Genomic DNA, 25,913 nt, shown 5'->3' on the forward strand with positions numbered 1-25,913 from the left:
AAAATAAAGAGTCTTGGAACAGAAACTGGTGCTTGCCTGCTATCCAGATTATATATAAAAGATATGGATATATATGCTGATCGGAGCATCTCTACCAACAATACATTTTATTATTTACTATTAGTTATTTATTTATTTTACGTTATTTTATTTAAGTTCACTGAATGAACATGAATTAGTTAACTAGTGAATTTTATTAACGCATAATATTAATAAACAGTCCATGCATGGAGATTGTTTTAGCTGTTTTATGTGGTGAGCGATTGGCCCATTTAATTGGCACACCAGAAATTGTAGATGTCTGCAGCATCTCTACATGATTTCAAGATTGGATGATTTTTGGGATTCCTCTCAATGTCCAATAATTCTGAATGGCAAAGTAAAACCACATTGGCATTGACCCAGCATTGAGCCCAGTGTTATTTATACAGGCTTGGGATTATTACTCTTAAGGAACTGAATTGTTAATATCCTCGAATCCTTGAGGAGAGGTGGATTCAAATTGAAAGCTAATATCCTGTATAATGACACAGCAGTGCCTAGCCACTATAATTGTGTCAAACCACAGGCCACTTGCTACATTTACTCAACAGTTTGCACAGAAAGAATGACATTTTGTGGTCGGATTTTGTCAGCAAAAACCACAATGCGTAGACCGCTCAATAAAGATCTTGACATCTGTATTCACATGCGTGTTCCTGCATTCCACTCTGGTAAGCTACAGTGACATTATACGAGCTACGTAGGGGATGAGAGGAGAGTGGCTGTACATGAACCACGGAGGGGATGTGAGTGGGTGCATTCTGTCCTCGCTAGATTTCCTGGGAGCACACTCTTGGCAGTACAGTGTGGACCGTCTTGTGGTTTGGAAGGGGTCTTGAGTGCTTTCCCTGCTGTTTTCCTGCTCGATGTAAAGGAGTTTCCGCCCTCCCCTCCCCTGCTCTTTTCACTAGTTGTTATGCTGCTGCCATTTCCTCCTCCTTCCCCTTGTGTTCTTCATTAGCGTCCCTCTACGATGCTGTTGTCAACATACTGGCTAGGAGGGAAACGACTCACCAGAAAGACGTGGGACTCGGGGCTTTTGTCCCACACAGAGCCATCATCTCGGCGCATGCCTCTGAAAGCAGAGGCGTTGTAAATCGGGCATTGCGGCTTTGGAAATAATTCCCTTTTTATCCTTTCAATCAAACGATCGTCACACAAGGACAGTGCTCGCACTGTCGGGCTCTGACTGGCATCGCTTCATTTATTCTTTGCTGTGTTTAAGTTTGATTTGAACTTGATCCCACCCCACCACTGACATGGCCGACACAATATCACGAGAACCACCCATGGCAATATTATAAATGTGTACATTATTCTTCTGCGAAACAATAGATAGGCCTACAAAATATCCCATCCCTGCCTGTACTCAGCAGTTCGTCCACCGTTAAAGGTAGTATCGTCGGAGGGATAAAGATTGGACTGTCCCTCATTGCCAAATGTCCTATGTGGCTGTGTCGACTATTGAAGGATGGCTTCAATTGAAATTGAGTGATTCTGAGACAACGATTTTCTGTTTGATCATTACTATTTAAAACGATGCATGGACTGCTTTGATTGGTCATTCCTTTCCCGCATGCAACCTGCGAAGCATTTTTCGAAAACAAATGTCAGTTGGCAGCGATGTTTTGAAACTGCAAGTTTAATCCAGCTTTTGGAATAATACAATTGTATGCATCAAAAAGCCCCGGTCCGGAGTCTGTTTATCAGTGCTGCTATCCGGGTGATCTGAGTGAAAGCAGCGTGGGAAATGGGAGAGATATGGTTGAGCTAGGGAGAGCAGGGGAAGCTAGCCCTGTGCTTCTTGCTTTTTCCAGTAATGAGGATCCAGATAGATAAATCCATTATGGGACCTGACAGGGTGCCACATTCCTAAGCTGTGAGTCCTAGCAGCCCCCCGCCCCCCTCCAGTTCTGGAGGGCAGGTCTTTCTCTACCTCGGATTCAATTCCAACAACAAAAGCATTCTGCATCTCAGACCCATTACATTACGTTCCCCCGTTCCACCTTATTACAACGGCCTGCAGCTCTACACTTTCAATGGAATTCTCTCTCAAACCAGACGGGGCTCGGCAGAGCTTAGTGCCATCACAAGATACATTTATTCCCTTCTTCGTAATCCACACGGAAAACCCGACCGTTATTTTCAGTGAATAAGTTCTCGTCTGCACAATTATTTAAATGGGTGTTCATCAACTGTGGTGTCTTGATAGTGGGACTCGTGCATCCGTGGAATGATTGTGGTCCACACTTACTGTTTTAGGTTGTCACTAAAGGCGTACGCCGCAACAAGTTTGTCGTTGCGCTGCGGCTTTTGAGTAAGCCACAGTCGACGCTGCAACACAAAGGGGGAAGGATGAGACGCCGCAGCCCGTACTGAATGGCTGTTAAGTCACACTCTTCTGTGTGTGTGTGTGTGTGTGTGTGTGTGTGTGCGTGTGCGCCGCCGTTCTTCCTAAAATGGAGGTGGGGTGGTGAGGTTATGTGAGGGAATGATGTATCTGCTAGCAGACAGGAGCAGGAAGATGAGAGGGAGTGAGCGAGGGAGGGAGTGAGCGAGAGAGGAAGGAGGGGAGGGCTGTGCAGGGGAAGCACGCTAGAGTGAGAGGGGGGGGTGACTGGGTTCATTCTCAGCGCTGGCTGTGGGCCAGCGGCTTTGCCTGTTGATGTCTGTTGCGGTGCCAGTGCATGTGTGTTTAGCCTCCTGTCTGGAAGGCCCCCTGCTCGCCTCACTGTTTATGTCAAAGCTCTCTCATTGTATTGGCTCTCATTTTGATTCTCTGCTCTCCCCCTGCGGATCTTGTGACTGCCCTCAAACCTCTTTCTCTCTCCCCCTCAATCGCCCGCTTGCTCTCTCTCATTCTATTTTTTTTGTTTAACATTTTAAATTCTGCTCCCTTATCAATGTCCCTCTTGTCTCTTTAATAGTATTTCCATATCTCTCTTCAATTAAATTCTGTCCTTTTTGTCTTGTTAGCCTATTTCTCTTATATTGTTATATCACATCATATGAATATCCTTCCCTATAGCCCACTTCCTCATCTAGATGGTGATACAGTCGCCTTATGCCTGGAATCAAAATATTTTGTCATCCTGATGGTTATGTCAGGTTAGGCAATCATACGTTGTCATTGCTGGGGAGGAGGGTCTTGAAAGTGTCAATCATTGCTGAAAAAGCACAATGTGTGACGCTCGTGTGTTCTTAATAGAAAACAGAATAGACATTGTGGACCGGTTCCTGGGCGAAGGACAGACAGTTTGAACTGTCTATCCGTGAAAGAGAACTTGAGGTGACAAATATGTCAACTTGTCAAGATCATAAGCTGGCATAACCTAGCTGCCAGGTTTGCTGTATGTTGGCAGAAAGTCTCATAAGATTTGGGAATTGTATACTCCGGTAAATGAAGATACACATAAGGTATGTTTTAGTACAGTGGGGCTTCACGATAACGGAAATCAAGAAAAGGTCAAACACGTGGTAGGAGTTGTCAAACTAGGGAGGAAGTAAAAAATAGTCTGCGTTGCTAGACGGGGGTGGTAATCTCTGTTCTTCGATGTCACTACAAGTTGTACTGCAGGGCATTTATCCTTCCTGACGTTTACGTTGGACCTGATCCAGACATGCAACGCTGGTTTCATTTGAAGTTCTGTGTGCTGTAAAGTATATTGCCATTGTTGTTACAGCTTCAAACTTTACAGTTAAGACAGATCAGCTTTTGCACGCCTAATGTCTTTCTTGTGATCTTACCGATTTTGGTGTTTTCACTCCAATGTTCTCATTGTGGATGACGGTGATCGTGATGATGATAATACAAACCAGGGCCACGTTTAGCCTTGTCTAATGCAGTCATTTGCCAGTGAAATCAAACGTCCTTGTGTGCCTGCCAGCCAGCCGGGAGAGATGAGCAGAGAGTGGCTCTTTGTGTGTCTCTAAGAGGAATGCAATTTGAACGAAACAAAGGAGACTGGTACTGTCGCTCCACGGTAACTCGTACTGCCCTGCAGGTCACAGTTAAGTCTGGTTGTATTTACAGCTGTAACCATGCAGGCGCCACTATGTGTGAAGGAGTCTTGGGCATTTACTTTATTTTATTTTCATTAACCTCTCCATCAGTAGGCCTCCCTCTCAGGTTTTTGCTGAATAAATGACCCAAAGTACGTTCAATATGTCGCCACAACTACAAGGGCTATCACAGGTTATCTCGGTACCAAAAGGAAGATAACCCCTGTGATATTGTTGAGGAAGTGAAATAATGAACGCGGATGCCATCAGGGCTGCACAATATGAGGTAAACATGCGATATGTGTTGGTGAATATTGCGATAGGACTGTCGATAAACAAATGTTAAAGTGTGCCCAATTCTAATATATTTAACATTAACAAATGGGGTTGTGAATAACTCAAATGTTTCATGGTTGAATTATCAGTGGGTGGTATGAAGGAATATTCTATGTGGGCCCACATTCACAAAGGCAGCCATGGACCCTCCGAAAGAAATCCCTTCTGCTCCATCTTGTTTAAATAGTATCGCACGTTTGATTGAGTTTACCTGTATTGATGTCACTGGCACTTTTAGGGGAATTGATTTTCTGTCTGATTAGTACCGTCTATCGTGGGTTGTTTACTTGCGAGCTGCGTTACTTGCTGCAGTTGTGTGTTAATTACAGATGTAAGTCAATTATTAATGTAGGTTTGTGCTTGTTTGCTACGACTTCTTACCCTGATGACCATTAATGTAAATCCGTTCCTGAAAACGTTTTTGGTTGTAGCTAGCAAACTTTGTTCTTGATGGTTTTTGGCCACTAGTTCTGAGAATTTTGGTTATGGAGGGACAGAGGTAGAAACAGTGGAATCTCAGCCTTCGTATATTCAGATATAGAATTTGTGTAGATAAGCTGACTTCACCATTGTTCTCATTTTTATGAAATACTGTTTCTTTTATTAAATTTTATACGTCAGTTATGAAGTAATGCCAATGTTTATTTCTTTAAGAGGTTATTATTTACTTGCAAACCTCTAATGTAAATTAGCATATGGACTTAAATCGTGACAGCATTACGAACTTCAAGTTTAATGACTCTAAGTTTAAATGCAAATCACTGAAAACGGCACAGATTTCTTTAAGATAAGATGTAAGATGGATGCCAGAAAACCCCCAAAAATCAAATACGCTGTTACACTGTGAATCTCAATAAGTACTCATGGATTTGTTTTGTAGGTGCTGTTTTTGAAAAAAATAATAAAAGCATATTAAAAGTGCTTTTCAAGTCAGTTTAACCTGTATCCTATACAGGCCTGGCATGTTTTGGCGGTTGTGATGGTTATATCCTTTCATCTACTAAATATATGGCCTATTAAATCCTTTGAGACTGTACCCGTGCCGTGATTAAGGGCTATGCAAATAAAGTAATTGATTCTAGAAAATTCGGGAGAGCCCTAACACACGCACGCGCCCGTGTCTCACTGTGGAGGACTGTGGCAGTTCTCCCATCCTGGATGATTTATTTTTGTCTTAACCTGCTCTGACATTGGGGATCAGCGTGTTGGCCTCCCTCTTAGTCAAGCCTGTCAGAGTTTAGTTCACCCTGCTTGTCCGAGCATGCCACCAGCCCCTCCGTCCCCCACCCCACCATCAATGCTGCTGAAACAGGAGCTTGGAGAAACCAGTGTCACTGCCGGGAGGCCCAGAGAAATGGCATGCGTCCTAATGCCTCTTTTGGCAGCCCTCCCCCGGACACGGTGTGAGTGCAGTTGTACTACTACCGTACACACGCATACTTAAAAATGCACGCACTCACACACACACAGGAACGCCCGTCCACCTCAAACCTAAAAAAAAGAAACCGTTGCGCTAACGCTGACAAGAAAATTTGGAATGTCATTTTTCATCGCTATTCATGACTGTTTAGGTTGGACGTCCTCTGTGGGGCTCGCGGTTCTGCAAGGGGGACCTCCATCATGTTAATGGGACATTTCCATCACCCGCACCGTGTAGGGAACTTCATGATTTCCCTAATAGGATTTTGGGTGTCTCGGTGTCTTTAGGTTTCTTTATGGTCCTGGCCTGATGCTTTCGCATATGGAGGGCGCCTGCCTTCTGGGTGAACATAGATTTCACGCCATATATGGAGTACTCATAGGGTCCCATCCCATGTTGGGTTTGCAAAGGTAACCCATATATGGGGTACTCATAGAGGCCTATGTTGGGTTTGCATAGGAAACCCATATATAGAGTTCTCATAGGGCCCTATGTTGGGTTTGCATAGGAAACCCATATATGGAGTTCTCATAGGGGCCTATGTTGGGTTTGCACCATGTCATGAGTTAAAACAGTGCACGGCCGTCTCTCAATCGCCCATTGAGTTATTAATGGTGCTGCTGGATCCCTGGTGCTCTGGCCGGCTTACCCACCACTACAGCTGTCTGACTCAGCTGGTCCCAGGCCACCAGTAGACCAGTCAAGGGGACAGTGGTCTCATTCAGCGGGACAGGAAGAGGGCAGTCTATACAGCAGGTGCACCCATCCAACCTGGCAGAATAATGCATACACTGTCATCCTGGGACACGGACACACACACACACACACACACACACACACACACACACACACACACACACACACACACACACACACACACACACACACACACACACACACACACACACACACACACACACACCTAGCCAGTCACAGACACACACACTTAGCCAGACAACATCACACGGATGCCAAGCAAGCGCCACGCTTACAGTTTTATGGGCTGTAGTTAAAAAGCGATTACGGTTCTTCCAGTCCATATCGCCGTGTCTCTGCATCTTTCTCAGCCTCGTTCTCTCTATCCATCCGCAGGTCGCTGGCTCCTGTATTCGGCCGATGATGTACTGCGTCTGCTTTGCAGCCCCTCCCACTTCCTGCCTGTAGAGGAAGCGGCTGTGCCAGCATGTCTTCTCATCCCCAGTCGGTGCCGCAGGGCCGGAGGGTGGTGGACACACGCCACCTGCCCAACCCTGCCTCACTGCCCCTGCAGCTGCAGCGGGCGCACACGGTAAGCACTGGACACACGCACACGCACACGCGCACGCGCACACACACACACACACACACACACACACACACACACACACACACACACACACACACACACACACACACACACACACACACACACACACACACACACACACACACACACACACACACACACACACGGTAATAAGCACCGGACACACACACACGAGCGCTCCGCTGAGAACGAAGATCAGTCATGATAGCACACCAAGTTTAATCACATATTAATTGAATGTCTCAAACAGATATGTCTCTCAAATTGTACAAATATGCCTCGAGACCTAATACTAAATACAATAAATGCGTTCTTGTGTCTGAGACACGATGCCATGCAGTTTGTCTAGAGCGTTGTCTAGAGAACACAGCTGCTTGAATTGTTATGATTTGTTTGTTCCTATGCGTATATCATTAAAAAGGTTGGTGAAGGTTTAAATTTAACTAAATATGCCGATATTCACTTGCAAAACAAATTGCTTGTTGAAAAGGACAGATTGATTTTGGATTAGTCTTGTTCTGAAGACCTCTCTCAATGAGCTATTGAGAAGGAAACAAAATGGAGGGAATAGTGAACGAACATCATCATCATGGATATCATTGAATGTGTTCCATCTGTCTGAAACAAACAGACATCGCCATATGTGCAGAGTTTAGTTCTGAACAGATTGATTCGTTATTAATCCTTCATACATATACTTCATACATACTTCATAGTAGTAGCATACCAGTTATGACCCCCTCTCAAAATGTACAATATCGCCTATGCAAATTGTGTACTACTAATTGTGTCTGTTCTTGTGTCGGAAACCTCTTGGTCCCTACCCCCTTGGTCCCTGCCCCCTTGGTCCCTGCCCCCTTGTTTCCTGTCCCCTTGGTAGATGTTTGGTGAACAATAAGTAATCCTGCACCAGTTGGGGTCTTGACAAAAAATCCCATACTGTTTTCCTACAGTAAGGTTCCCAAGTTCAAGTTTTGTGAACACAGATCTTCTGCACCCTCATTAGACTTCCAAGTTAGAAAGTTCAAGGGGAGCCCCACCTCAAGCATTTTCATCCACAAATCCCAATTATCCAGAGTTGATTGACCAGCAATGGCAATGTCGTTGCAGCTTCGTAGAAGATGCATTGAGTGCGTCAAAGCTTGTTTGGCTGCCTCTTTCTTCTTAGGTGAGAGAATCCACGGGGTAGAGACACACACACACACACACACACACACACACACACACACACACACACACACACACACACACACACACACACATGCCCTACATTACAACAGCTGCACACCCAGCTAATCCTTCCCCTGGCCCTCATCATCACATTCAGCAGGAGATGAGGGTGGATTCCTCCAACCTGACTGAAATTGGTGAAAGGACCACAGTAGCCACTACGTGGATTAGCTCTCCTTGGTTGTTTTTTTTCCAGAGGAAATTGTAAGCAGGGAAAGGGAAGAGGGGACTGAGAAGAAAATAGCATCCGAGGCAGGGAATCAAAACACACCAGGACTAAGAACCCATTTTCTTTGAGGAATTCCCTCTGATTTCTTAAAAAGAAGAATGGTTGCAAGCAGCCATAGCTCAACTCTGATGGCCTGTTGGGACTTTGTGTTGCAGGAGGTGGGACTGGTGGACTACCACTCTCATGCCAGGGACTACAGCTCCCATCTGGCCCAGCCTCATCGCCGCCGGCCCTCCCTGCTCCCGGAGTTCCAGCCCGGGAACGAGAGGTAGGCACAGCCCCTTTCATCCCATTCAGCTGCACATCTGCAGCCTTTTAAAGGGTCGGGATGCTCTTTGTTAGAGCGGAGGGGAAGGAATTGCATAAGTTATTAGACCAGTATTGTTATACACAAAGGAATCTGAGTCTTCCCGAAACTTTGCAAACATTCTTCTGCAAATTGTTGTACTTTTTGGTCAGTAAAGAGACAAATTAATTAATACATTCAAACTTAATTGTGCTTTTCATGATTTCTGGTTTATTTATATAGCACATGGTTTTATGGTGTAACAAATAACAAGAAAACTAAACTGCATTCAGTCATATTCTGTCTCTATTTTCTATGCTATGTTAAATTAACCCAGTAATCTATGCTATGTTAAATTAACCTAATCTTTGTATAAGTGGCACATGAGAGCCGCTCCTCTGTAGTGCAGTGTTAAACAGCTTCGCAGGGTAATGGGGTATGCATCCCCCCCATCAATCGGCCCGCACATACAGGCACAGTGTTGTATGTATAGCGCCATCCCTCTGGAAACTAACTCTTAAGTTCAGTGCTAAAGTCATGCTTTCTTTTTGAAAAATCATCTTGATGAGAACCCATGCACTTTTTTATTGATTTTTCAATTTTGCATTTAACTTTTATTCTCACTGTGTGCTTGGGATTATTTTGTACATCTATGTTGATGGAGAACCCTTTCACAGCCTCTTCTCCTACGCTTCTTGTTTGCTGTGCGTTTCTTGCACCCATGCCTCAGGAACGCTATCAAGACACATTGGCAGATGGCAGATGGTGGAGCATCCTATGTGTGGCCAACTGGTGTTTTGTGGCTAGGTCTAGAGCTATCTGTCAGACGGGATTATGTTAGAGTTGTCTTATGTTGTGAAGCACAAAGATTGGTGATGATTTAGTCAGCCAGTGGCTCGTGTGTGTGTGTGTGTGTGTGTGTGTGTGTGTGTGTGTGTGTGTGTGTGTGTGTGTGTGTGTGTGTGTGTGTGTGTGTGTGTGTGTGTGTGTGTGTGTGTGTGTGTGTGTGTGTGTGTGTGTGGCCACAATCATAGTTTTTAATGGTACGATTATAGTTTGAGGAATAATCACGGTTTCACGATTATGCATTAATTTATTTCACAACACTATGGCTGCATAAAATCACATGAGTGTTGTTTAGTTAGAGGTTTTATTGTAATTTTCCCCCACAACATTTTTTAGGTGGCTTGTTGTTAACCGTAAGGGCCTTTTGAAACATAAATAATACAGCAACAGTGGAAATAAATAACTGAAAAAATAAAAATAAGCTACACATTAGCAAAGCATTTCCCTTCTGATCAAATCAGGAGTCAAAGGCTGCAGGACCTGGGTCTGCATCAATGCCCAAATCCTGTCAGTTCATATTATAGTGCAGAAATGTGAGCCCTACATTTCTAGTGCACAGTCTTTACCGCTGAGGAGACCACCCTTTCCGAAGGCCCACTTGTAGCTGGAAAACAAAATGGGTACATTGTCAGAATTGAAGTTACATGTTTACTTTGGAGTCTAGTTGTTCTTTGGTTGATGGGATTGCACCTGATCGTGCAGACCTATTCTTTCTTGCAGTGGTGATTTGTTGTAACAATCCAGATAGGCTCTTCTCCTTCCAGTGTTGGTGGAGGTGCTTTGTGTGGTTGCTGCTGGAGTCTGTTGTGTGTCTGGAGGTTCTTGTGTTGTAAGTGCCATTGCTTCATCACTGCATGCATTGACTGTGTCATCCAGATTCTCGGCAGAGCTTCCCTTAAAACCCTGGATCCACAAAACTAGATATGTTAAGCAAATTCTTCCTTACTGAGCTGGCTTACTTCCACCAGGGCAGTGGTGTCAATGTCTTTAGGCATGAGATGTGTTTGGCTTCTGCTAGCACCCCACAGATGGCCTGCTGTTGCATTTCAAATGTGGATCCCCACCTGGTGACCCCATCGTGAATCAGTGCAGGCTCAGGGATGGTCCATTCAGCCTGCTTCTTTGGAAGCTCTCGTTTCGGTTTCCAGCTTCCAGAAAACCCCTGCACCAAAAGTCTCCATGCTCTGGGTAGTGGGTTCTTGGGGACTTTGGAAGTGGCCCGATTTAAATTGTGACCAAAACAAGAAAACCAAACACAAGGAAACTTTTCGAAGTCTTTCTTCAATTAACTGGCATTGTCTGTTGTATTTCCAGACAGACTCTCTCTGTATCTTACACTCCTGGAGCATGTTTTCCATAATTTCAGTGATATTCTCTGCAGTGTGGTCTTGTGGAAAATACATTGTCTCAAGACAGTGGGACTTAAGAGGCCAATCAGAGGAGATATAGTGAACTGTAAAGCACATAAAGGGTTCACCTCCACCACAGGGGCTGGTCCACAGGTCTGTAGTTGCACCAAACCACACACCCTCTGCCAACTGTTGCTCCACACTCGCTCGTACCTCCTTGCTCCTTGCACATGCTTGGGATTGTGTTTGTGTTCTTGTTGGAATGTTCGTGGCACTGCCGTTTCAAAAAATCATTGCATTAATCGACTATGAAAATAGATGTTGGTTGGAGCCCTATGTGTGTACAATAAGTGTGTACAAATGTACAATAAGTACATTTGTCAAAAAAGAGAAATGACATATCAAAGTTCAACAAGTGCAAAGTATGTACAACAAAGATGGTTAGGATAAGATGCTACATGATACTAAGTACTATTGCCAGGAAGTAAAACATATAATAAGTGTGTGACCACAGTTCCTAATCCAAATGTTTGGTTTGTGCAGGACCAACGTTTGGACTGTTGTGGTCATAGGTTGTAACTGCTGTGAGATGAAGTCGATTGTCACAGGTTCACCTTCATGTAGACTGTTTTGCCTTTTGCCCTGTCTTCACCCAAGTTTGAAGATTTCTGCCTTATCCACTTGTTTTTGACGCCCTGATCTGCCTGCCTACCTCTTTTTTCTTGTTTGTGACCTGCCTCTTATTGGACTTTGATTAAAGTAATTTGGAGGCTTCCTGCCTCGGAATTTGTGCATTTGGGTTCCATGATTTCCGAGTCCGGGGCCGTTGAGCGGGAGAGGCAATCCATGGCCTGCTCCTTGGTTAAACTTTTTTTTCCAAAGAACTTAACCTGTTTAACCTGGAGGAGAAGCGTCCAGAGCACTGCTTAGCCAGGTTCAGTGTAGTAGATTATTCCATTCTCGCAATGTAGCTGCAGAGAACAACTCAGTTGTTGCAAGAAAGTGTGACACTGCCTCACTTTTCAATGTCTTTTAATCTGGGCCTGACCTCACTAAGGATGTGCTGGCTGCTCTAGATCCTCCTATTGAGCTGTGCACACTGATTGTGCTTGCCATTTGCATTGATGGGTGCCTCAGAGAGCAGAGAAAGGAGCGAGCCTTGACAAAAGCTCCCAACATACATATTCTGGAGCTTGTCCCTGGCTTAAGCTGCACAAGGCTGGTCTTCAGGTATTCTTTCACAATGGAGCCCTCTGTGTCACGCTGTATGCCTTAGAGCTGCCCTTTCTGTCACAACCTTTGACAGCTCTTCTTCAGAGCTCCCAGACCTGTCATGTGTCCCGTCTGAGCACATAAAGGAGATGTACAATAAGGGCCTCCTCCTTACCCCCCCCCCCCCATCGCCTCTACGACTGGTCCATAGACCTACTGTCTGGCACATTTCCACAGAGGTTGTACCTCCTCCCTGTCTGCCTCCGATACCAAGCCAATGGAGAAGTATCAAAACGATGAATTGGCTTCGGGCATCATCGGCCCATCCTCGGCGCCTGCTGGGGCCTGGTTCTTCTTTATGGGGAAGAAGACATTGCATACCGCATTGATTATCGAGGTCTGAAAACAACACTGTGAGGAACAAGTACCCGCTCACTTAGCTCATCAGCGTCCTAACTGTTACAGGATGCCACTGAGTTTTTCAGGTTCGGCCTGAGGAATGCATATCATCTGGTGCGCATCAGGGAGGGGGATGAGTGAAAAACTGCCTCAACCCTCCCCGGGGACATGACGAGTATAGGGTTGTGCCTTTCTGCCTCAGTCTTTCAGGCCCTGGTCAATTACGTCCTCAGGGACCCCCTCAATACCTGTGTTTTTGTGTATCCTGATGATATCCTCATTGTGCAATGTGTCTTAAGCCAGTGTGTCGAGTGTTCTCCAGAGGCCTGGAGAAACTACTTTGAAGGCCAAGAAGTCTGAGTTTCACATTTCTGTCATTCCTGGGCTTTATCGTGAAGCAGGGGTGCATCCAGATGTACCCCACCGAGGTCAGTGCTGTACTGGATTGGCCTGTACTGGGTATCAACCTCCAGTTTTCCCTGGGTTCTGTCACGAGTTCACCTTGATCACCTTGTAGACTGTTTTACTTTTATCCCTGTGTTCACCCAAGTTGTCTGCCCGAGACTAAACAAAAGCCCAAAATGCTCCAATCAAATGAAATGAGCTATGGAGGACTAGGATGATGTTAACTAAGAACAATTTTGGGCAATCATCACCAAAGTTGGTGTACTTAAAGAATGATAGGTCAAGATTTATCAAGCTAGTTTATTCAAATAGGGGCACATTGGTTCTTTCAGACTGATAGAGATTATTCAACCAAACAATGTTAGAACTCTCAGCCTAAATGTTAATTGATGATCGTTGTAACAATTGTCATCAATCGTTTATGTTGATCTTTTACTGTGATGACATTGGATGCCTTGCTACAGGTATGTAAGTAACAATTATGAACCAGTAAAGATCTACTGGATGGTCTTTTTTTTGTTGTTGACCAAAAAGCTAAGGTAGCCTTTTCCCATCTGTCTGGGATCAGAAGTCGCGTTCAGACACTAGGGTTGCACACTACACAAGCCCTCATAGTTAACTATTATTGAGTGTAGTTTGACTGACTACATAATTTAGTAAGTTATGTTGTTACTTGCGGCAATTTCATGAGAAAGAAATGACAACATGTGACTAAACTTAACATGAATATAGCTTTAATACATACAGTATGTCTGTGAACATGATTTCAGTGTGAATCACGCCCCATAGATTTCCAACCCCAATTGTGGTGAAGTCAACAACTGCCATAAACTAAAGTTACTTTACAATGTCATCAAACTACGTATTTTGTTATTGTTTTGAGTGACCCCTAGCGACTATACTTGCATAATATAGCTTTAATAGTAGGCGCTGCTGGAACAACCTGTGGGATCATTCTGGCTATTTGTTATTTCATGGATACTTTTTTTTGTTGAGGCATGAACAGAATTGAATGGTCTTTAGTCTGTTATTTCACTTGGTTCGGTGAGGGGGAGCTTCATCCAATAAATGTTTGAGGTGTTAATCAATTTAGCAAATGACTGAGTTTGCTAAATTGCCTTTTGTATATTTTGGTTGTCATTTTGAAGCATGATCCTGGTTGGTGTGACAGAGGGCTTCTGAATCCATTGAAACAGTGTTCATTTGCAGGCCTTTGGCTGTATTTCACATTTGCAATGGCTGTGCCTGCTGTTGGTTCAATCCATTTTTGAACTCCAAATACCAAAGCCCTTGAAAATGGTTCTTGTATTGTATCATCTTTAATGTATAATCGTTAAATCAAGGTCAACTGCCAAATCCATTACAATGGCAAAGGGAACGTGGTGCTTTTTAAAATGTGTTCCCCTGTAAAATGGCATGAAATTGTTGAGTGTTATCCAAAGGTGCTGAGAGATGCTGCTGTACGATTATAATCCATTCAAAATCCTGTTTATCTTCCCAAAACTGTGAACTCCCCGCATGGAAACGATTTGAGCCTGCAGCGGTGATGAAGGGCTATACAAACTAACTTGGCATTACTTGATTGCCCCATCAACCAAAAAAAACGCAGAACTAATAACCAGAGTGCCCCCTCCTAACGATGGGGTTCCCTGCCAGGCCCTGGTTCAGACCCCATCCCTCCCCCTTGTCTATACACAGCTGCTGTCTCTCTGTTGGAGGACAACAGCAACACCGGCAAAGGTACAACTCTGCACTGTCTCCACGATAATTGGTACATGACCTCCTAATGGGCTGGCAGCAGGGAGAGAGAGAGCCGTTGTTGTCTTTGTCCTCTTCCTATCCCCTGTGCCTCTTTCCTCAACATTTTCTTACAAGGTCAATCCTCCTGAGGAATCAGATTATGCTGCACGTTCTGCAGTGAGAAAGGGGGAATGGGGGAACCGGGAATGGTGAGAGCGGGATAGGGAGGGAGAGAGCGCTTGATGATGTGATTATGTAAGTGCCAACCCTCTATGGAAATCAGGGGAAGCCTGTGTGTGTGTGTGTGTGTGTGTGTGTGTGTGTGTGTGTGTGTGCGTGTGCGTGTGCGCTTTTTCACACTTCATCTACACATTCATCTTTTCTGGCACCTGTTTTTCTTCCCTGCTTTGCTTTACCTATTCCACAGAAACCCTGTCACCTCTTATCTCTGTCCATGACACCTGCCGATCTGAGGAACTGCTTGTTCCCAGTGTTCCCAGAGCGTATGCAGCGCTGTGTCTAGTCTGTGGGCAAGGGTCCTTATCTGTCACGATTCTCCCATCAGTGAACCGCCCAGAGCGGCGCTGGCACTCTGCTAGACAGAGCCAGGCTCCATGCTCTTTTTGGCCTGTTGGGAAACCACACAGTAGGTCTTTTGTGAGCCTGGACCAGCAATTATGGTTGTGTTTCCCAGCTTTTCCTCTCTTCTCTTAAGCAGCCACTTCCATTTTGTCGTTGGCAACGACGCCGTTGACATTCTGCCGTCTGCCTCTGGGCAAGACTTATGAAAATCATTTCCCTCAGATGGAACAGAGCTCCATTTATAAGATAAGCCCTTCTTGATCCCAGGCCGCCTGTGAAGTTAATATTCAATGGCTGTCATTTGACTTCTCAGTAAATGCGTGTGTATATTGCTGCCCGTACATGTGACCTTTCCCTGCCAACCTCCCCTCCGATGACTGAGACTTAATGCAAGTTCATAGCAGTACTGGATGTACAACACAGGACGTCCTGTCACGTCACCCCAAACCAGTTCTCCCACCCCCCCCGGGGATCATGCTGCTTGTTGGGATGCCCCGGGCCAACGGAGCAGTATGAGTCTTTAATGTTTTTTTAGGTGTGGACATAGTTGGTCCAACTGCAGGTCTAATAGGAAAGGGGAGGTCCTTGGGCTCTTGGTGGCCATTATTTGGCTTACAGTTGCATGCTAAAGCCAAAGAAGAGCTGCTTCAGCCTACTACTTACTATATTGAAGACGGTTCAAATGGCCGTGTTTGAGTGAGTCATTGTTTCCACTGTTTTACTTCCCTCTCATTCTGCCTTCCAACACTGACTCCTTCCTCCAGTCCCCGTTTCATGTTTCTGCGCCGATGACTGTCCGCTTCAGTCCCTCTGGGCTGGTTGATCCAAAACATGCAAGGTTTTCTGATCAATATTGTCTGAACAATAGTCAGATTAATCCTGTGATCAATGCTGATGCCGGGCTCAAGACTAACATTTTCTGCGTACGCGTCTCTGATACCACTAACTTTCATTTGGTGGCATCCTAACAGATTTGGTCGCTTGTCGCAGAATAATCACTCCCTTAGTCCCTGCCATCCATCTGTGTACGTTCATTTTTAAAAGACTCAAGAATAAATTGTAAAATGTTTTTATTGCATAGGCGGTCTTTTGCTTTTTCCAATGAGTGCACTCACACAAGCACTGCTTGTGTGAGTGCTTGTGTTGTTTGAAACCCTTCATTAACCACCCATCATCTTAGCCACAGAACAAGACCTCACATTCAATCATCCACGTGGGGCCTGGTGTGCGATGTTAGAGAGGAGCAGGGTGCAGCGCCAAAATTAACATTGTTTTGGGAGAACTATGATATACTGTATGTACTTTATTTTTTATTTTTACTGGAATCAATGCGACCTGGGAATAAATTTCTTTGCATCCACATAATAAATATTACTGCAAATGTGGTCATTCTTGAGCCCTGTGATTTCCTTATAACACTTTACTCACCCTTCTACTACAACCGTCTTCCCTCTGATCAGCTCAACATTGAGTATTTCCTTCCTAGGTTTCCTTAAGAAAGTTTGAAGACCATTTGTCCACCTGCTTTGCCTCATGCCCTTTATTGATATGATAACCCATGCCAGCCTCAAAGGCTCTCATTACATTCCCTTCTCTCTAACACTAACCTTCACCTCCTCTCTCCATTACAGAGGCCAGGAGCAGCACATCCGCTACGAACACATCTACCTGACGGAGCCCAACAGCCAATCAGAGGTGGAGTATGCCGAGATAAAACGACCTCGCTTGGAGATGGGGCAGGAATCTCTGATGAGGCACTCTACCCACCGCCCCCCGCTGCCTCTGGGGGGCGGAGAGGACATGGCCAAGGTCAGTGCTCCTCACGTGTGCATTCTACTCTCACCAATTTGTTTTCCTTCTTCCCCTACTCCTCTAGTTCCGATCAGTTTTGGGAAATTCAGTGGGAATCTTGAAGTGAGAATTTGAGAGAGTGAGCGTTTTGGTTGGTTTTATTGGTAGATCATCATCACATTAATACTTAAGCTTCTCTTTGCTGCGCATCAAACAAAGCACTCAGAGGTTCCCTGCGTACGCTCCCGGTGAATTGTGATGAATAGTTTTAATCGACAGTAAAGAGTGGTCAGCTTACATCCCGAGTCGTCGTGCATCATAACACCAGCGTGCCGGCTGTTTGTGCTCACTCACCCGTTGAGATAATCACCTGCTTTCAATTTGGACCGTGCACGTTTTCCTCTGCTGAGGTTACCCACTGTTATTCATTGTCAGCCGTTGGCCAACCATGTCACCTCACATCACATCACAACCGGAGCTAACATAATGTAATACAGATTTTAGTGTCCATTACCTTAGAACGCCTCTGTTGGCTATTGATGTGAATTGATGAGAACAACGGTAGGGTTTGGTCCGTTGAATAATGGACATGTTCCCAATCTCTTATGAGCTCTCATCATAAGGTCCAGGCTTATGGCTTGATAACATCCACACCTCGTATAATGTGGTAAACTAACTAATATTAGCCAACTGAATTCGCTGATATTATGTAATGGTGTTTCTCTCACTTGACGTGTGTTCTCAGGCCTGTGCTACATTCATTTATAGAACGCCCCTCGTGAAGGTTACTTTGACGAAGAATAATCATTAAATTCACTATATGTCAACGCTGCTATCACGTCCACTATTACGCCCCAAACACACCCTTCCATAGTCTTCTAAATAAAGTTACACCTACAAAAAGTGCTGTGAACAGGGCGACGGTAAAGTCAGTGGGAGGGCCCGCTCTGTGGCAGGGCTGTGGTGCCAAGGCAGTGGGCAGGGCGTGGCCGTTGTGAAAAGGCAATTAATAAATAATAGAGCTGACCTAGATCTCTGAAATGAAGGGCCCGTGTGATGTAAGGGGGACGAGCGGCGGATCAAAACAGCGCGCTCCCGCGTTACAAAGAGCACTTCAGACTTGCCAGAGGAGGCAGGCAGCCAAGGAATGGTAAATGGATACAGCGATATAATGGAAGCTTCGGGAGTCACCCCCACACAGAACCATGCAAGCACACACGCGCAAACACAGGCTCACTCTAAGCATCTGAAGACAGGAGGGAAAGGCTAGAGAGTGCTTTGGAGACCACTGCATGCCCTGTCACTGTGTTTGAGGTGTGGGCCAGACAAACGAGGGAGAGAGGGGAAAGGGCAGCTGGAGGAGGTCAAGGGTAAAGGTAGAGAATCCCAGATAAAGAGGGGGAAGGAGGAGCAGGAGGAAGAGTAGGGAGGCCAGGAACAACAGGAAAAACTATGCGTGGGCCAGCTACTATTAGATGAGTTGCTGTAGTCAGAGTCAGGGCACATTGTTCACACAGCCAACAGAAAAGGAAATTATTGCACACGCACACACACACACTACTCACTCCTGAGGTAACATCAGCCCCAACTTTGATTTAGCCTGCTGCATCTTGATGCATAATGTGGAACAGGCCCTGCCTATGGCTTAGTTGCACACAGACCTCCTCACTGGAACAATAAGGGGCCTTGTTTTTCTTCCCAAAAGAGGGCTTTATTTGGGCTGATTTGTGGCCTGCTGTCTGAGCCTTACTTGTTGATCAGTCCAGGCCAGTGAATGGGGGGACTGGGACAAGCCGGGTGCACGTGCGTCCGTCCGTGCCTCGGAACAAGAGGCCAAAGTGTCTGAAGGGGGAGGAAAAAGATAATGACAGACTTTCCGCTCTACACATCTCTGCTGTGGCCTCCCAATAATGGTGGTTTATAGGGTTAGAACTCTGTACTTTTAAGGGTACAGACCTAATTACGTTGGTAATACTGAGTACCTATTAGAGTTAAATCAATCTGTACCAAATTTCAGGATATGAAATTCAGAGAGTGCAACTGGTGGGTGAGAGTTTTCTTCAATATACGTTAGATAGTACGGAGAGTTAGAGCACTCGTTCAAGGGGTCAATTCTAACATTGTCATAGTCCAATATTCCAAAGGAGAGCCGAAAGCGGTCACAGGTGTGGTTGTTTACACTTTTACAAAATCCAAAAGAAATGAAATGTAAATGCAACGCTGAATGAAAATGTTCTACAATATTGAAATTGAGCAGTTTTGACTTGGATCTTTTTTTGTTATTGTAGAGAGTCAAGTACCAAACAAAGGTACTGTTGGGTACCGGTATCTGATCCCATGTGATCGGTACCCACCCCTAGTCATTGAGTGGGTCTGTGCGGTATATGACTGTGGAATAGGAATACTCCGGTCTTCTTGGAGCTCTGTGGAGACGGAGACTAGAGCATATGTGTGAGCGGTGCGAGGCCCAGCAGGAGCGGGGTCTGAGCAGGGCCTAGGTATGTGTTGTGTGCCCGTGTTATCCATGGGTACGGTTACCATGGCGCCCGGCCTGAGCGGCGCATGAAGGTTGTATTTTTACATCTTCAGTCATAACACTCTGAGTGCCTCGTGTCTCGTGATGATCTCACACAAAGTGTTCAGCCGTCGTGGACAAACACGGCCAGCAGACATCACATTCGAGCAGCCAATGGTGTGAGCCTCTTGGTCGTAGGACATGTTTGTGTGTTGAGAATACACGGCTTACCTGGACATGAGGTTCACGGATGTTAGTTTAATCTCAAACTGCGTCTTGCATTTGGAAGGTATATCAATGTAATTATCAAGTTCTGTACCATCAGTTACGATCAGAACTATCATGCAATATTGCCCGTTAGGCCTACCTAAGTTCAGTTGATATTATGCCCCAGACTGAGAGGCTGAAGTGGTTTTCATTTGGGGGGTTACACAAGGACAAGACTACATTGTATAGTAGGAGTTGAGAGACGATATATTTCAGATTAGTCTTGTACACCTTGGACAATGTATTACCCATATTTCACAGAATGCCATACGATGTCCTTGAGCTGGGAAGAAAAGGCTCATAATGTGGAATACGTTTTGCAAGCATACAGCGTCAAACTTAAATTACTGTGTGCACTCGCATCTAAACCTTCATTAACCTTTTTTAATGAGGCTAAAGAGTTAGAGGAATGAACGAATGAAGCTGTTGTGATCTCTGCTACTATCATACTCTGCATGCATTGATTGTATTTTTATTTATTTTACTCACAATGCCAAACCTTGCTTGTTATTATTTCCAGTCAGGCTTTCGTAATGAGGTCAAATACGTTTTCCACACAGACAGGACCTGCACATTGTGCGATGAGGCTGCTTCAGAACGCTGCCAACTGGTCCTCCTTGGGTGAAAATAAGGAGTACACTACAGTGTATTACTGAATTGAACATGGATTATTGTTGATTGGTTGAAGAAGGTTCATAATTGCTGGCTGCCAGAATCAAGAGGAGCTCATTTGAGTGTTATGAAAACACACTTTTGGTGCGTTCAATAGCGGGTTCAAAAGCAGTTAAAAAGATGAGGAAAAACAGTAAAAAACAGTTTGAACCACTAAATCTGCAGCGTAATTAAATACAACGCTGTAAAACAGGCTTCATGGCAGCAAAAACACTTTTCTTTTCGATTTATATCAATGCACGGCCAAAATTTGGCGTCATTTTGACCTTTTTGGCCTTCCGAACACACACCTCACGCACACACACAAACGCACACAGGCACAAATCAACTGCTGCCCCACGGGGGGGTTCTGAATGTGACGGGTGTTGTCAAGGGCACCTCCGCCAGGCTCTGTGTTACAGGGAGGTGGAGTGCTGGCTGTCATCTCTTCTCACTCCCTGTAGGGGCTCAACGAGTGCCTCTCTGTACTTCTCAAGGACTCTCAGACCGGGGGGATTATTCCGCCGTCACCACGCTGACCGTCCGCCACACTCCCTCTCCCTGACCGTGCTAAACCTTTGGCTCTGCCCTGGTCTTGTGCACGCTCACCTTGACCTTAGACATATGTAGCGCATGTTTGAATCAAACCGGGCCAGCCTTCTGTATGTTAATAATTCAATGTTTCAACACTCTAATTGTCTAGCTGTAATTGTCTTTCTTTCTTTCTTTTTGTTACATTTCACATTTTGTTCTAAGAGCAGCACTGAGATCTGCCAGACACATTTCTCCCCTTGAGACCAAGCATACACAAGAAATTAGAGAACAAGAGTACAAATACTGGAATAGAAATGAATGTGCTGGACAGATCCTTGTGCATCTCCTGGCAGAGAGAACTGAGTCCTAGCTGCTTCGCGGGCCGCGGTCCAGCCCGCCTCCGCCACATTAGTCCTCTTATACAACCTGCCGTTCAGCCATCTAAAAATACCCCTGGAACAACAACAACCACTTGGCGCCATTACAGACTCATTGATGATGTTTGGCAGCCATTGTACACACACACAGGCAAGACGAGGCAGGCACCGACCAACCACACTGCAAATAACCAAGTCTTGGGTTTCGCATAAGATATCCGATGGCAATGTTTTTCAGGTCTACGTCCCGCATAAGTATGATGGCCATAGGTCATACGATGTGGTTTATTCAGAGGAAGAGAAGGGCACTTGACATTTCCCTTTCACAGTGCTCGTAGCTTGAACTGGGGGCTTTATCTGTTGCTCTGTATCACAACCCCCGCCGGCTTTGACTACAGACCATTTCAAACAAAGGCCCTGAAAGAGTCCCAGACACAAGGGGTCCGGGTGAATAATCCCAGCCATGGAGACCCAGGCTGCAGCCTCACTATCATTAGTGTGGCCTAGTGACTGGAAGGCACTAGCGGAGGCTTCCGTTACCCACAGGACTTAATTACCGCATTGTGCCGCAGTCCCCGAGGATCCACAGGCACTGATCCGAAGAGTGCTTAGTGGAGCGACCCAGGGACTGTTTTTTTACCGTCTGCTACACTCCCCCGGTCTGTTTGCAGATGAGAGGATGTGTGAATTGTGGGTGTACTGGGCCCTCGTAATGCCATGTTTCACGAGTTATTGTGGTGGCACAACATGCATCTCACTACCCTCCTGTTCTGTCTCTTTCTCTGTCTATCTGTGTGTGTGTGTGTGTGTGTGTGTGTGTGCGTGTGCGTGTGTGTGTGTGCGCGTGCGTGCATTCCGGTTCTCAGGAGCGTGGCAGTTCCATGGGGAAGCTGGAGCCCATCTCCCCTGTGAGCCCGGCCCAGATGGACCCCGACCTTGACCTGGTGTCCGCCCGCTTCTCCAAGGAGGAGCTCATCCAGAACATGGACCGCGTGGACCGGGAGATCACCATGGTCGAGCAGCAGATCTGCAAGCTCCGCAAGAAGCAGGTATGCGTGCCCCCCCCCCCCCCCCCTGTGTGAACCTCTGCTGATGATCTGCTCTGCTGACCGGTTTGAGAGAAATCACTGCCATCAAATTGTTTTGTGGTCATGAATTAAGAACGCCTTTGCAAAGATTCAGGGGGAGCCATGTCATTACTTTGAAACATGCTTGTTGTTGTCTACAATTGTGAATGAGTCACTACTACATTTATCTTCTCTTGTTTCAATGTTTGAATCGTCATATTGAAACAGTGAAACTACGAAGGTGTGCTCAATCTACTACTTAATTTCATGCCCATGCAGTACCACTCAAGAGTATTACTGGAAATATTAGACATTATTAACCACCATCATTAACCAGTCCTAGTCCTGGTATCTTTCAGTCCATCTGGAAAGCCCCTCCTCCCTCCAGAAGATTTCCACATGATCTGTCAAAATGCAACCAACCGTTTCTAACTGTGTGTTCACACCAAACGCGACGGCGCGACACGATTCCATACAAAGTTAATGTAGAGACGCGAATCGGGCGAAATTTGTTGCAGCAAAAACCTGCGGCAAGATTTGATTGACGGCGTGACATTTTGCCCTGTCATGGGCGAGCGCATTCACAAGGATTTGCAGCGCGACAAATTTCCCTGAAGTTGAAATATTTCAACTTTGCCACGCCATTCGCGTGAGACAGCCAATCAGTGTTCACTCCCTGGGTGAAGTAACGTAAAACAGCCAATCAGCGTTCAACCGGCCGGGCCAACCGTTCCCTGCACTCCGCAGTGAACCGCAGGTTGGAGGAGAAAGTGATTGTTGCCGTTTGCGACTCCCGGAGCTCTATATATAATATATAAATATCTAATATAATATATACAATATAATATCATGGCACAAAGCTGTGTGCGCCTCTGGTTGATATTATGAACCCATAAACGACAGGCATTGCGACGTCTCTCCCTCTTCCACAGGTAAAGACATGCAATGGTGGTTATCTCGGCCATGGTTGATGAGAATGAATTGGCATAAAGCACCGTTGGCGGGCAAAAGATGTTCAAAATTCTCTACGAAATTCGCCTGACATAACTGCACAGCGAGAGATTATGATTTGTTGCGCGACAAAACTTTGGCGACAGCGCAACCAGGCAACAAATGTGTCTTTTGGTGTGAACACACAGTAAGAAGAAGGGAAGTAGCAAAACTCAGAACCATGTGGAATGTGTTAATGTTAGGACTAACCAATCTGAGGAATCACCCTAAATCTCAAAACACATTGTCATTGTCACATTTCGGAAAGAGAAACTACTGATTATAAATTTCAGCATCTGAAATAACCATAGGGACCAACCGTATCCAGATCCTGTGTGATTCATCCCTTGCGTAATGGGGTGATATGTAGACATTTATATACTCTTTTTTTTTTTTTTTTACACTTCTACACCCTTTGCAGTGTTGGCGTCCGTATTGGCTTGGCATAACAGTGACGTGTAGATGGTCGATTCACGGATGCGTTTCTTTACCCCAGCACAGTGTTTCCCAGCTAGGCGTCTGCTGGCATCGGCTCAGTGAGAAATGTTTCAGGAGAAAGCAGCGCTGTGCTGTAAACGCCGTAATAAAGCCCACTGATTGGCCCTCGCACAGCGTGCCCGAGTGTTCCTTACCGTTGCCTCTGGGAAGCCAAATGTTCTCCTCTCCTTCCTACAAACAGATCCAGGAAAGTAGGTTAAAAATACTAAACGGCTATAAATAACAGCTCCCCCAGGGGTCCGCATGATTATGGCGGGCCTTTTCAGCCACGGCTATTCCTACCTTACTCTTTTATTTTATTTTTGTATTTATTTTTGGACGCCTGCCACATCATGTTTACTGGGAAGCCACTAAACACCTCCTCTCCACTGTCCTTCCCCCTTCCATTGCACCCCCCCCATCCCATGCCAGCTCTCTTGTTGTGAGTCCTCCTGGCCCCCCCACCCATCTGATGCCTGTTTCCTTTGGCTGCCCGTCAGAATACATAAATCCAGGCCACTTGCAGCGGTGGTGTTGTGAGGGGAGCACTCAGGATGGGCAACAAGGTCCCAGAGGGCGAGGGGGGGTGTAGGAGGTGCGGTGTTTGAACGGTTTAAGATTCTGCCCAGAGACACCACTTTTTTCCTTGACTGTGCTTTTTTTAAACTATGTATACCAGTCCATTTCAAATACAACGGTTTCTCTCCTCCTGTCCGTCTCAGTCGCAGCAATAAATCTGCACCTGCAGTGTTAAAGGGGCATGGTAAAACTTTGTTTAAAGTGGTGTTGGGGACACTGGGGCTGGTGTGGCTGCCGGGGGGCTCAGCTTACTGTCAGCCTGGGTTGTGTCAGCCAGACCTCCTAGCGGCTGGGTTGTCTTGGGGGGGGGGGGGGGGGGGCGGCTCTTTGTGGAATGCAGGACCCCCCCCCCCACACACCCTCCACACCACCAGAACCATTCCTCTGCCCTGCAGAACGGGCAGCCCCTTGGGACCTGTGTGAGTGTACAGTAGCTTTCTGTATGAGCAGCAAGCTAATCTCAGTTAAATGCAGGGCTATCCTGGCTCAGAAGTAGAATTGGGGGTAGTGATATGACGTTATTGGATCGTGAACGATACAATGTCTGTATGACCTGCCTATACAGAGAGATGGTTAGAGTGTGCAGTGAAGCACGATACTATCCGTTTAAATGATATGGCTCATACATACAACTAAGGTTGTTTTTTCTGCCAAATCATAAATCTCTTTAATAAGAGTTATTAGAGGTTTTTATTATTATTATTGGGCGTCCCGGACACCTTTAGTATAACGCAACACTGTGTGGCCGGTGAAGCTCCGTCTGAGCAGCTGTTTATTTTTGGTATTGCCGTCTGAGTGAGGCTTAAGCTTCTCGGACACTTATAGTATAACACCATGGTGTGTGGCAGATTTCATATACAGCATGGCTAATTATAACGTACACAACATAAACAGCGACGGTACTAAATAAGTATCATAAACCTGCCGTGGGCACTAACATGCCCCCTCCCTCCTAGAACTCTCAGCCCAAAACACATTATTCTTTTAAATTTCATAATGTTCCAATTCAGCAGAAACAGCGGGTTGACTTGCGCTTTAATGTTGTGTTGGTTATATTTTTGAATTCACATCTGTTCATCATAAAACCTGCACCGCTAGAAAGAATGTAGACGCATTTGACTGATTACAAATTAAAAATCCATTATCGTGAATCATGCGTTCCAGTGTGTTGTAGAACAGTGTGTACAGTGTGGGTGGACCTCAATGCAATGGTGTGCAGCAAAATATGATATATAACCCTAACTACTAGTAAAGGTATTTATCAACACATTTGACCGGGCA

The 25,913-nt window shown here is 45.5% G+C and overlaps 1 protein-coding gene across 15 annotated transcripts in view; it reads left to right on the top strand.

Annotated features, from left to right (window-relative positions):
- Positions 1-25,913, top strand: part of ncor2 (nuclear receptor corepressor 2) — a 111,993-nt gene that overhangs the window by 19,211 nt on the left and 66,869 nt on the right. For all 15 annotated transcript variants that reach the window (XM_084468395.1, XM_084468390.1, XM_084468383.1 and 12 more), the window contains exons 2-5: positions 6,893-7,088; positions 8,721-8,833; positions 17,016-17,193; positions 22,386-22,568. In XM_084468395.1, coding sequence (XP_084324521.1) covers positions 6,984-7,088; positions 8,721-8,833; positions 17,016-17,193; positions 22,386-22,568 — 579 coding nt within the window. In that variant the 5' untranslated portion in view covers positions 6,893-6,983. The remainder of the gene's footprint in view (positions 1-6,892; positions 7,089-8,720; positions 8,834-17,015; positions 17,194-22,385; positions 22,569-25,913) is intronic.

The sequence above is a fragment of the Micromesistius poutassou genome (assembly GCF_964030765.1).
Source record: "Micromesistius poutassou genome assembly, chromosome: 5".
NCBI lineage: Eukaryota > Metazoa > Chordata > Actinopteri > Gadiformes > Gadidae > Micromesistius > Micromesistius poutassou.